This window comes from Triticum aestivum, chromosome 6A (genome assembly GCF_018294505.1).
Source record: "Triticum aestivum cultivar Chinese Spring chromosome 6A, IWGSC CS RefSeq v2.1, whole genome shotgun sequence".
Taxonomy (NCBI): Eukaryota; Viridiplantae; Streptophyta; class Magnoliopsida; order Poales; family Poaceae; genus Triticum; species Triticum aestivum.
In genome coordinates, this window is record NC_057809.1 from 522,985,262 (window position 1) to 522,999,116 (window position 13,855).

A 13,855-nucleotide genomic window follows, 5' to 3' on the forward strand; every position below is an offset into this window, starting at 1 on the left:
CCCCCCGGGAGAAGTAATGGGCCATATGGGCCTTAGTGGAAAGAGAGAGGGGCGACCAAAGGTGGGCCGCGCGCCTCCTCCCCCCTGGTCCGAATTGGACTAGGAGAGGGGGGCGGCGCCCCCCTTTCCCTCTCCCTCCCCACTTCTTTCCCCCTCCTAGTAGGAGTCCTACTCCTACTAGGAGGAGGACTCCTCCTTGGCGCGCCTATAGGGCCGGCCGGCCTCCTCCCCTTGTTCCTTTATATACGGGGGCAGGGGCACCCCTAGACACACAAGTTGATCCACGTGATCATATTCTTAGCCGTGTGCGGTGCCCCCTTCCACCATAGTCCTCGATAATATTGTAGCGGTGCTTAGGCGAAGCCCTGCGACGGTAGTGCATCAAGATCGTCACCATGCCGTCGTGCTGACGGAACTCTTCCCCGACACTTTGCTGGATCGAAGTCCAGGGATCATCATCGAGCTGAACGTGTGCTAGAACTCGGAGGTGCCATAGTTTCGGTGCTTGATCGGTCGGGCCGTGGAGACGTACGACTACATCAACCAAACGCTTCCGTTGTCGATCTACAAGGGTACGTAGATCACACTCTCCCCTCTAGTTGCTATGCATCACCATGATCTTGCGTGTGCGTAGGAAATTTTTTGAAATTACTACGTTCCCCAACAGTGGCATCCGAGCCTAGGTTTTATATGTTGATGTTATATGCACGGGTAGAACACAAGTGAGTTGTGGGCGATATAAGTCATACTGCTTACCAGCATGTCATACTTTGGTTCGGTGGTATTGTTGGACGAAGCGGCCCGGACCGACATTACGCGTACGCTTACGCGAGACCAGTTCTCCCGACGTGCTTTGCACATAGGTGGCTTGCGGGTGACAGTTTCTCCAACTTTAGTTGAACTGAGTGTGGCTACGCCCGGTCCTTGCGAAGGTTAAAACAACACCAACTTGACAAACTATCGTTATGGTTTTGATGCGTAGGTAAGATTGGTTCTTGCTTAAGCCCGTAGCAGCCACGTAAAACTTGCAACAACAAAGTAGAGGACGTCTAACTTGTTTTTGCAGGGCATGTTGTGATGTGATATGGTCAAGACATGATGCTAAATTTTATTGTATGAGATGATCATGTTTTGTAACCGAGTTATCGGCAACTGGCAGGAGCCATATGGTTGTCGCTTTATTGTATGCAATGCAATCGCCCTGTAATGCTTTACTTTATCACTAAGCGGTAGCGATAGTCGTAGAAGCATAAGATTAGCGAGACGACAACAATGCTACGATGGAGATCAAGGTGTCGCGCCGGTGACGATGGTGATCACGACGGTGCTTCAAGGATGGAGATCACAAGCACAAGATGATGATGGCCATATCATATCACTTATATTGATTGCATGTGATGTTTATCTTTTATGCATCTTATCTTGCTTTGATTGACGGTAGCATTATAAGATGATCTCTCACTAAATTTCAAGATAAAAATGTTCTCCCTGAGTATGCACCGTTGCCAAAGTTTCTCGTGCCCAGACACCACGTGATGATCGGGTGTGATAAGCTCTATGTCCATCTACAACGGGTGCAAGCCAGTTTTGCACACGCAGAATACTCAGGTTAAACTTGATGAGCCTAGCATATGCAGATATGGCCTCGGAACACTGAGATCGAAAGATCGAGTGTGAATCATATAGTAGATATGATCAACATAGCGATGTTCACCATTGAAAACTACTCCATTTCACGTGATGATCGGTTATGGTTTAGTTGATTTGGATCACGTGATCACTTAGATGATTAGAGGGTGTCTATCTAAGTGGGAGTTCTTGAGTAATATGATTAAATTGAACTTAAATTTATCATGAACTTATTCCCTGATAGTATCTTGCTTGTTTATGTTAATTGTAGATAAATGGCCCGTGTTGTTATTCCGTTAAATTTTAATGCGTTCCTTGAGAAAGCAAAGTTGAAAGATGATGGTAGCAATTACACGGACTGGGTCCGTAACTTGAGGATTATCCTCATTGCTGCACAGAAGAATTATGTCCTGGAAGCACCGCTGGGTGCCAGGCCTGCTGCTGGAGCAACACCAGATGTTATGAACGTCTGGCAGAGCAAAGCTGATGACTACTCGATAGTTCAGTGTGCCATGCTTTATGGCTTAGAATCGGGACTTCAACGACGTTTTGAACATCATGGAGCATATGAGATGTTCCAGGAGTTGAAGTTAATATTTCAAGCAAATGCCCGGATTGAGAGATATGAAGTCTCCAATAAGTTCTATAGCTGCAAGATGGAGGAGAACAGTTCTGTCAGTGAGCATATACTCAAAATGTCTGGGTATAATAATCACTTGATTCAGATGGGAGTTAATCTTCCAGATGATTGCGTCATTGACAGAATTCTCCAATCACTGCCACCAAGCTACAAGAGCTTTGTGATGAACTATAATATGCAAGGGATAAATAAGACTATTCCCGAGCTCTTCGCAATGCTGAAAGCTGCGGAGGTAGAAATCAAGAAGGAGCATCAAGTGTTGATGGTCAACAAGACCACTAGTTTCAAGAAAAAGGGCAAAGGAAAGAAGAAGGGGAACTTCAAGAATAAAAGCAAGCAAGTTGCTGATCAGGAGAAGAAACCCAAGTCTGGACCTAAGCCTGAAACTGAGTGCTTCTACTGCAAGCAGACTGGTCACTGGAAGCGGAACTGCCCCAAGTATTTGGCGGATAAGAAGGATGGCAAGGTGAACAAAGGTATATGTGATATACATGTTATTAATGTGTACCTTACTAGAGCTTGCAGTAGCACCTGGGTATTTGATAATAGTTCTGTTGCTAATATTTGCAACTCGAAACAGGGACTACGGATTAAGCGAACACTGGCAAAGGACGAGGTGACGATGCGCGTGGGAAATGGTTGTAAAGTCGATGTGATTACGGTCGGCACGCTACCTCTACATCTACCTTCGGGATTAGTATTAGACCTAAATAATTGTTATTTGGTGCCAGCGTTGAGCATGAACATTATATCTGAATCTTGTTTAATGCGAGACGGTTATTCATTTAAATCAGAGAATAATGGTTGTTCTATTTATATGAGTAATATCTTTTATGGTCATGCACCTTTGAAGAGTGGTCTATTTTTGATGAATCTCGATAGTAGTAACACACATATTCATAATGTTGAAGCCAAAAGATGCAGAGTTGATAATGATAGTGCAACTTATTTGTGGCACTGCCGTTTAGGTCATATCGGTGTAAAGCGCATGAAGAAACTCCATACCGATGGACTTTTGGAACCTCTTGATTATGAATCACTTGGTACTTGCGAACCATGCCTTATGGGCAAGATGACTAAAACACCGTTCTCCGGTACAATGGAGAGAGCAAAAGATTTGTTGAAAATCATACATACAGATGTATGTGGTCCGATGAATGTTGAGGCTCGTGACGGATATCGTTATTTTCTCACCTTCACAGATGATTTAAGCAGATATGGGTATATCTACTTAATGAAGCATAAGTCTGAAACATTTGAAAAGTTCAAAGAATTTCAGAGTGAAGTTGAAAATCATCGTAACAAGAAAATAAAGTTTCTGCGATCTGATCGTGGAGGAGAATATTTGAGTTACGAGTTTGGTATACATCTGAAACAATGTGGAATAGTTTCGCAACTCACGCCACCCGAAACACCTCAGCGTAATGGTGTGTCCGAACGTCGTAATCGTACTTTACTTGATATGGTGCGATCTATGATGTCCCTTACAAATTTACCGCTATCATTTTGGGGTTATGCTTTAGAGACGGCCGCATTCACGTTAAATAGGGCACCATCAAAATCCGTTGAGACGACACCTTATGAACTATGGTTTGGCAAGAAACCAAAGTTGTCGTTTCTTAAAGTTTGGGGCTGCGATGCTTATGTGAAAAAGCTTCAACCTGATAAGCTCGAACCCAAATCAGAGAAATGTGTCTTCATAGGATGCCCAAAGGAGACTGTTGGGTACACCTTCTATCACAGATCCTAAGGCAAGACATTCGTTGCTAAGAATGGATCATTTCTAGAGAAGGAGTTTCTCTCAAAAGAAGTGAGTGGGAGGAAAGTAGAACTTGACGAGGTAAATGTACCTGCTCCCTTATTGGAAAGTAGTACATCACAGAAACCTGTTTCTGCGACACCTACACCAATTAGTGAGGAAGCTAATGATAATGATCATGAAACTTCAGAACAAGATACTACTGAACCTTGTAGATCAACCAGAGTAAGATCCGCGCCAGAGTGGTACGGTAATCCTGTTCTGGAAGTCATGCTACTAGATCATGATGAACCTACGAACTATGAAGAAGCGATGGTGAGCCCAGATTCCGAAAAATGGCTTGAAGCCATGAAATCTGAGATGGGATCCATGTATGAGAACAAAGTATGGACTTTGGTTGACTTGCCCGATGATCGGCAAGTAATTGAAAATAAATGGATCTTCAAGAAGAAGACTGACGCTAACGGTAATATTACTGTCTACAAAGCTCGACTTGTCGCAAAAGGTTTTCGACAAGTTCAAGGGGTTGACTACGATGAGACCTTCTCACCCGTAGCGATGCTTAAGTCTGTCCGAATCATGTTAGCAATTGCCGCATTTTATGATTATGAAATTTGGCATATGGATGTCAAAACTGCATTCCTAAATGGATTTCTGGAAGAAGAGTTGTATATGATGCAACCGGAAGGTTTTGTCGATCCAAAGGGAGCTAACAAAGTGTGCAAGCTCCAGCAATCCATTTATGGACTGGTGCAAGCCTCTCAGAGTTGGAATAAATGCTTTGATAGTGTGATCAAAGCATTTGGTTTTATACAGACCTTTGGAGAAGCCTGTATTTACAAGAAAGTGAGTGGGAGCTCTGTAGCATTTCTGATATTATATGTGGATGACATATTACTGATTGGAAATGATATAGAATTTCTGGATAGCATAAAGGGATACTTGAATAAAGAGTTTTTCAATGAAAGACCTCGGTGAAGCTGCTTACATATTAGGCATAAAGATCTATAGAGATAGATCAAGACGCTTAATTGGACTTTCACAAAGCACATACCTTGACAAGATTTTGAAGAAGTTCAAAATGGATCAAGCAAAGAAAGGGTTCTTGCCTGTGTTACAAGGTGTGAAGTTGAGTCAGACTCAATGCCCGACCACTGCAGAAGATAGAGAGAAAATGAAAGATGTTCCCTATGCGTCAGCCATAGGCTCTATCATGTATGCAATGTTGTGTACCAGACCTGATGTGTGCCTTGCTATAAGTCTAGCAGGGAGGTACCAAAGTAATCCAGGAGTGGATCACTGGACAGCGGTCAAGAACATCCTGAAGTACCTGAAAAGGACTAAGGATATGTTTCTCGTATATGGAGGTCACAAAGAGCTCATCGTAAACGGTTACGTTGATGCAAGCTTTGACACAGATCCGGATGATTCTAAATCGCAAACCGGATACGTGTTTACATTAAACGGTGGAGCTGTCAGTTGGTGCAGTTCTAAACAGAGCGTCGTGGCGGGATCTACGTGTGAAGAGGAATACATGGCTGCTTCGGAAGCAGCGAATGAAGGAGTCTGGATGAAGGAGTTCATATCCAATCTAGGTGTCATACCTAGTGCATCGGGTCCAATGAAAGTCTTTTGTGACAATACTGGTGCAATTGCCTTGGCAAAGGAATCCAGATTTCACAAGAGAACCAAGCACATCAAGAGACGCTTCAATTCCATCCGGGATCTAGTCTAGGTGGGAGACATAGAGATTTGCAAGATACATACGGATCTGAATGTAGCAGACCCGTTGACTAAGCCTCTTCCACGAGCAAAACATGATCAGCACCAAGGCTCCATGGGTGTTGGAATCATTACTGTGTAATCTAGATTATTGACTCTAGTGCAAGTGGGAGACTGAAGGAAATATGCCCTAGAGGCAATAATAAAGTTATTATTTATTTCCTTATATATCATGATAAAAGTTTATTATTCATGCTAGAATTGTATTAACCGGAAACATAATACATGTGTGAATACATAGACAAATAGAGTGTCACTAGTATGCCTCTACTAGACTAGCTTGTTAATCAGAAGATGGTTATGTTTCCTAACCATGGACAAAGAGTTGTCATTTGATTAACAGGATCACATCATTAGATGAACGATCTGATTGACATGACCCATTCCATTAGCTTAGCACCCGATCATTTAGTATGTTGCTATTGCTTTCTTCATGACTTATACATGTTCCTATGACTATGAGATTATGCAACTCCCGTTTGCCGGAGGAACACTTCGTGTGCTACCAAACGTCACAACGTAACTGGGTGATTATAAAGGAGCTCTACAGGTGTCTCCAAAGGTACATGTTGGGTTGGCGTATTTCGAGATTAGGATTTGTCACTCCGATTGTCGGAGAGGTATCTCTGGGCCCTCTCGGTAATGCACATCACATAAGCCTTGCAAGCATTGCAACTAATGAGTTAGTTGTGAGATGATGTATTACGGAACGAGTAAAGAGACTTGCCGGTAACGAGATTGAACTAGGTATTGAGATACCGACGATCGAATCTCGGGCAAGTAACATACCGATGACAAAGGGAACAACGTATGTTGTTATGCGGTCTGATCGATAAAGATCTTCGTAGAATATGTAGGAGCCAATATGAGCATCCAGGTTCCGCTATTGGTTATTGAACGGAGACGTGTCTCGGTCATGTCTACATTATTCTCGAACCCGTAGGGTCCGCACGCTTAAGGTTTCGATGACAGTTATATTATGAGTTTATGAGTTTTGATGTACCGAAGTTAGTTCGGAGTCCCGGATGTGATCACGGACATGACGAGGAGTCTCGAAATGGTCGAGACATAAAGATTGATATATTGGACGGCTATATTTGGACACCGGAAGTGTTCTGGGTGATTTCGGAGAAAACCGGAGAGCCGGAGGGTTACCGGAACCCCCCCGGGAGAAGTAATGGGCCATATGGGCCTTAGTGGAAAGAGAGAGGGGCAGCCAAAGGTGGGCCGCGCGCCTCCTCCCCCTGGTCCGAATTAGACTAGGAGAGGGGGGCGGCGCCCCCCTTTCCCTCTCCCTCCCCACTTCTTTCCCCCTCCTAGTAGGAGTCCTACTCCTACTAGGAGGAGGACACCTCCTTGGCGCGCCTATAGGGCCGGCCGGCCTCCTCCCCTTGTTCCTTTATATACGGGGGCAGGGGGCACCCTAGACACACAAGTTGATCCATGTGATCATATTCTTAGCCGTGTGCGGTGCCCCCTTCCACCATAGTCATATTGTAGCGGTGCTTAGGCGAAGCCCTGCGACGGTAGTGCATCAAGATCGTCACCACGCCATCGTGCTGACGGAACTCTTCCCCGACACTTTGCTGGATCGGAGTCCGGGGATCATCATCAAGGTGAACGTGTGCTAGAACTCGGAGGTGCCGTAGTTTCGGTGCTTGATCGGTCGGGCCGTGGAGACGTACGACTACATCAACCAAACGCTTCCGTTGTCGATCTACAAGGGTACGTAGATCACACTCTCCCCTCTCGTTGCTATGCATCACCATGATCTTGCGTGTGCGTAGGAATTTTTTTGAAATTACTACGTTAACCAACAGCTCTATGTCAAGGCGGAGCAGTCATCTACACGGTGGTCACCAACTGGTCATGGGCACAGGCCTCTGAGAGGACCTAGGACGGTACAATGTCAGACTTCACGAACGCCACTAGGTACGCCCCATTGCATTGCTCCGTCCGCGTAGCCTCCCTAGCCGCACTCCCCTCTGCTGACACGATCTCCCGAAATGAGGAGTCGCCACAGCCACGACCGCCGATGTATTTGAGATCATGAGGGGCACCTCATCCTCGTCCTTCACGGCGTTGTCGTGCCAGACATGGCGCAGAGGTGATGCGATCTTATCAATGCAGGCATACCGGTTGTGCGTTGGCGACGCCGGCTCCTTCACTTAGCGTTGGATTTGGACGTCGCGGTTGCACTGAGGAGAGGGAGATTCCACCTTGACGCAGTGGCGACCACCTTTGACGTGGTGGAGAGGTGGCGAGGGTGGTGTCGGACCGCAGTCCCTGAGCGACCACTCGAGAAGGAGCTCCGGGTGCGTTTGGTACTCCTCATTGGTCATCGTGGCCTCCGCGAGGAGGCGTGGCTGCAGCTCCAACTCCTCATCACTGGAGAAGAAGATGATTTCCTCCTTCCCGAAGGAACCAGGAGCCGTGGAGGACGATGGAACAGGAAATCGACGGCGGTGGCGGCACGATCCAGAAGGAGATTCGGATCCACCTCCTGCCGGCACGGAGAACCAAGACTTTGACAACGTCGACGATGGTGCAGAGATGAAGAAGAGCGGATCAGCGGTGATACAGGGGAGGAGAGGATGTGAGCGGAGATGGACATTTGGTGTGGATGGCGTCGGAGCTGTGCTTAAATAGTCGTGGCCAGGCGAATGAATGGGCACCCGGCTTCAATGTGGCGCACTGGCCCGAGCAGGCTTCTCGGTCGCCGCGTTGACCCTGAAGCAACGTCGCCCGCTCGTACGGTCTCGTCGCTTTGACCGGCATCAATGTCGTGGAGTCACGCCTGTTCTGGAGCGGCTTTATCGGCATGAATGTGTGGCAACCGCTTCGCATGGAGAGAGTTTCTAGAGCACGGACCGAGTTTTGGTTGGGATGTGGCGTTTAGGCACGTACGTGGCAGACGTCTGAACTCCTGCAAATCTCCCCTGGTTTGCGTTCAGTTTACGGGACTTCAGACAGGCGAACGATGGGGTACCGCATTGGGTGGCTTGCAAAGTCCGTACATCTGGCTCAGACGTTTTCAGTCGTTTTGAGGATTCACATTGAAGATGTCCTAAGTCTCAGCCTACACAAACATCGTTCACTTCATCATAAGAAATCTAATCATCTAAGTCATGACCTGTTCACAACAACTTAGAAAACTTTCCTGATACCGTGAAAAGAAATTTTGCTGAAGTAAATTCGTTCCCATAATTCTTGTACAGTATTGCTCAAGAAGTTTAAAGGTTACAATATCATCTTACAGTGTCTATGATGCCCACTCTTCCAGAACCAAGCCACACTGCGGCCTGGCATTGGGTTCTATCAAAGTTTGTCATATATCTCTATCTCTACTCTTATAAAAATGGGAGTTGGTGTTGATGGTGTGCCTGCCTTCGGGCCATGTGTACCGTTCGGTCTTAAATCTAAGGTTGAGCGCTGCCGTCCACCCTATCTCTTCCCACCGGAGCCCATCCTCTCCCCCGCCGGTGGAATGCTCCCACTGCCCCAGCCATCCCCCACCCCGCATCTCCACACCAGCAGATAACACGGTCCCAACCCGAAGGAGCACACAGATGTGAGAGGCCGGATCGAGCCCATCCCCGCCTCCACGGTCGTCGGCCCGCCGCCCACGATGGCACTAATCCTATCACCGATGAATTCATAACTTGCACCACTCTCGTTTGTTGCCTTCCCCATGCCAGCGCGCGTGAGGCGTCGCTATTGGATTTATGGAGCGTGTGCTATATGTGTGCGCGCGTGCGCCTGAACGCTAGGGCAGCGTGCAGGAGCTCCTCCTTCTCCTCCCTTTTCCTCTCTCCCGGTGCTCGAGGTGGATCTTGAGCTGGGCGGGACGCTGAGCATGCGTTCTTGGGGGCAGAGGAAGAAAACGGTCGGGTAGCGGGCGTGGACATTGGGGAGCGGTTGCGTGCAGAGGAGGGCGTGAACGCTGGGATGGCTATTGTTAATTTTGCTGCTCTACCCTGATATACTGCTATTGCATATATATAAAGAGATCATGGAGGAAAGCAGCAGCCTACTGCTGCGCTTATTTCCATGCTTCTACTGGTTTTGTTCATGCTATTACTTGCTTACTGATTACAACTGCTGCTACTAGGTACTGCTCATGATTTGTAGATATGTATGCTGCTAGGTACTCGTGAGCATGGTGACAAGGGATCGGTGCTGCAGCCATAGCGTCTGGTGGCCATACAGTGGCAGCCACTACTTAGATACGTAATCTAGCTGGCAATGGTGAGAAGACTTTGATCATGATATATTAGATGTAAGCCCCATACACCATAGGCGGTCCTCCTCTTGGTGATATGAGCCGGTGAGCTTTCTCCATCTCCACCCTCTAATACAGACTGGTTCTGCATTATGCATTTGTGGCTTAGATAAGAAAGGAATGTTTCTATCTAAATATTATCCAGTTATTCTTTCTTTGTCTAAATGATTTAGGAGAAGAGATAGAGAGAAGAACAAGTTACTGGTGTGGTTCATTTGGGAAATTTAGTACTTTGTTTATACTGCTTTGTTTTAGGGGATGAAATAAAGAGAAGAAGAAATTCCTGTGATGGATCTCTATGAAAGTTGTTACATGAAGTATTTTATCTAGAACGTCTACGTTGAATATCCCTGGTGTTGGGTTTGGTCTTCATTCAGTCTCCAAATTATATGGTTTGATAAGATTTTCCTTCTTTGCAAATTTGATTGCTTAATGGTGTGTACGCCAACACCCGTCTCCCACTGGTTGTGTCCCTTGCGTGCTCATGGACATCACCAGCGTTTGTGGGAGATGAGGAGTATCCCACATTTACTCTGACGAGCATTACAAGCTCTGAACTTTAAATGTTACCATGACGAGTCCGCCATGTCTCAGTTCTCGGCTTCCAGGGATAAGTGCTGCCGTGGTGGCGCAGTCACACTGGCACAACACCCCGCGTCGTCCGCACCGATGCTGATGTGTTCTACCTCCATGCTTCGCCCTGCGATTCCATCCGCAGGGAGATGCGCGCGCACATGTTTCATCCCCAATACTGCTTATGTGATTTACTCATATACCTACATGAACCGGCATAATTGTTGGAAATGTTTTCAAAGAAGTATATCTTAATTAGTTTAGCTTCCTGGCGGAGAAAATCTTATCTGACTCTCATTTTGCAGATAGTCGCCCAAACACACCATGTCGTGGGCTGGCATACCATGGTCGGAGACTAGACCAAGTGCTCGGCATGGAGCCACATTATGTAGTCTATTGGCAGATTTAGATTCCCCTCAAAAAATAATACCATTGTGTTAATGTTGAATACTATTTCGAGTTTGTAGGCAACAACCGCTAGAATAAATTTTGCAACTTAGCATGTTTAGTGCATTCTGGTTGTGAGTAGATGTATTTTAGTTTAAGGAATATGTGTCCTTGTGGCCACTTGCAGTTTAACATTTTGTCATTTTTTGCAAAGATGTTCTCCTGTAGTTATTTGACTACTATTTGACCCACGTCATTTGCAAATATTTATGTTTGCCGATTTTCCATTTTTTTGTAGGTTTGATGAGAAATCGGTGTATGATCTAAATATTTGGTTTATAAGAAGCGTTTTATCGGATGGAAACCGTATGTTTGATTGTGCTAGATGTGTGCCTATCAACTATATGACATCAATTTGATAAATGTACATTCTTGTGTTGTTCCTCATCTTTTGTCATTCCGTAGCGTAGTACGGACATCTTACTAGTTGACTAGCATAATTAGCAGTACGACCAATGTGAGTAATACAAAAGTACGACCTTGTAAGACGAGATTAAACTTGTAAGACGTTGAGACCTGGTCGTCATTAAATGATAAACTTTGGTAGAACCCAATGCCAGACCATGGTGTGGCTTGGTTCAAGGCTAGGAGGCGTCATAGACATTGTATTCCCTTTGTTTTTATTTACTCTACATATTAGATTTGATTAAAGTCAACTTCGTAAAGTTTGAGCAAATTTATAAAAAGAATAAACAATTATCATAACAAATCTATATGAAGTAAAAATACATTCAATAATGAATTTAATGGTATTGATGTGTTAATACTTCTGTTTATAAACTTTGTTATTACAAAGTTTGACTTTGATCAAAGTTAATACACAGACTAAATAAAAAACGAAGGGAGTAATACGAGATTGTAACCATTAAACTTCTTGAGTAATACAAGAAGAATTATTATAGGAAAAATGCTTGTAAAGAAAATTAAGCCGACAAGTGATCAGTGCTTGAAATGCGCCATGATGGCGTCCCTGTCCCCAGCCTCGGCGACGTACACACCGAGAAATTCGCCGTAGGAGTAGGGCCTGTACAGAGGCCCCTTGCCTGGGGCCAGTACCAGCTCCTGCGCCGGCGCGACGGTGCACCAAAGCTCGGGCCACACGAACGAGGCCAGCGAGGTCCGCGCGACGCGCGCGCCGGTGACGACGCGGTGCTCGCCACTGCGCAGGCGCCCGTTGCTGACCACCTCCATCTGATGCCCAAAATTGAGGACCAGCCCCCCCGGCGCGGCGTCCACGTCCACCCACATCGTTCCTCCGCCGCCTGCGTCGCCGTCGTCGTGGAGCAGCATCTGCAGGCCACCGCCGACGTTCTCCATGAGCACGGTGACGAGGCCGGGGTCGCAGTGCGGCGCGATGCCGAGGGTGAGGCTCGGGTCCGGGCACGGCGGGTAGTGGTTCACGTTCATCATCGCGCCGCCGCTGAGCGGCCCCTCGAAGTGCTCCTCGCAGAGCCCCAGCCCGACGGCGGCGAGGCGCAGAACGCGCCGCGCCGCTGCCATCACGGCCGCCGTGTACGGCTCCAGCGCCGCCCCGAGCCCGCGCGGGTTGTCCGGCCACTCCGGCGGGTGGCAGCCGAGCTTGAGGCAGTCCCGCCAGTACAGGAACTCCTCGCCGGCGCCGTTCCGGACGCTCGTGTGGAACCGCGGGAGCTGCTTGCCGTCGGTCGAGTAGTACGCCATCTTCTCATCCGCCGGCAGTCCAAAGAACTCCTCGGCCGCGCGCATCATGGCGCCCATTACCTCCTCCGGCACGCCGTGGTTGACCACCTGGAAGAAACCGAACTCCCGCCCCGCGCGGATGATCTCCTCGGCGATCCTGCCGTCATCGTCTCCGCCGAGATCAACTACAGGCAGCATCGGCGGCGCCACCTTGCCATTCCCGGAATAAGACGGCCTCTGGTGCACGGGGAGTATGTAGCGTCCAGGCACTGACTGGTGGGCGGCGCCATTGGAGAGAGGCTCCGCTGCCATCTCGAGATATAGCCTTGCTTGATTTGCATATATGCCGATCATTTCATCATCTGCGGCACTTTATGGTGAAGAAAAGCATCTTCGAACATTTGACTTTTGATTGCAACCAATGCATACCTTTTTTTTAATATATTTTGGCCGGCTAGCTAGCTTGATGCAATTGTGGGCAAACAATATTGTGAGCATGAGTATTGTTCTTGGTGGTAGGTTCTATTTTCTTTGGATGCTGGCTAGTTGTGATTTTTTTTATAGCTGAATGCTCCAAATGTGGCTACTTGTGATTGTTTAAGTACATTTTGGCACCCTCATTTTTTTAACAGAGAGGAAGGGACTGGAAGGTCTATGTAGGCCAAAACCGATGCCAAGTTGACTTTTACTTTATTTGGCATCGGTGCCCTCCATTGTCTAATCAAGCCTGGTATAATGAAAGATGCTTAGGGAGGTGCTTAGAGAAATAAATCAGACTTTTCTTAATCACCGATGCTTATTTATACAGGATAGACGCTTAACTAAGCGTCTCTCCTGTAGAAATAGACACCAGTGCTTCAGAAAAACTCGGTTTATTTTTCTAAGCATCTCTCTAAGCACCTCTCATTATACAAGACCTCAGTGGCATAACAAAAATTCTGAGAACCGAAGCAAGTATAACTGCTCCGATGCAATAAAAGAAATACATATCTCTCGTTCTTCTCGCGCGAACCAACTGCAATGACTACCTCCGCTTCATCCACCATCTCCGATGAGCTCTCCATTGCCTGCCCCCAACGCTTGA

The 13,855-nt window shown here is 46.9% G+C and overlaps 1 protein-coding gene across 1 annotated transcript; it reads right to left on the bottom strand.

The window, feature by feature from the left end:
- Positions 1–11,961: 11,961 nt before the first annotated feature.
- On the bottom strand, positions 11,962–13,083 carry LOC123129670 (2'-deoxymugineic-acid 2'-dioxygenase-like). The gene has a single exon (XM_044549740.1). The coding sequence runs from the start codon at positions 13,081–13,083 to the stop codon at positions 12,052–12,054; it is 1,032 nt and encodes a 343-aa protein (XP_044405675.1). The 3' UTR covers positions 11,962–12,051.
- Positions 13,084–13,855: the final 772 nt, after the last annotated feature.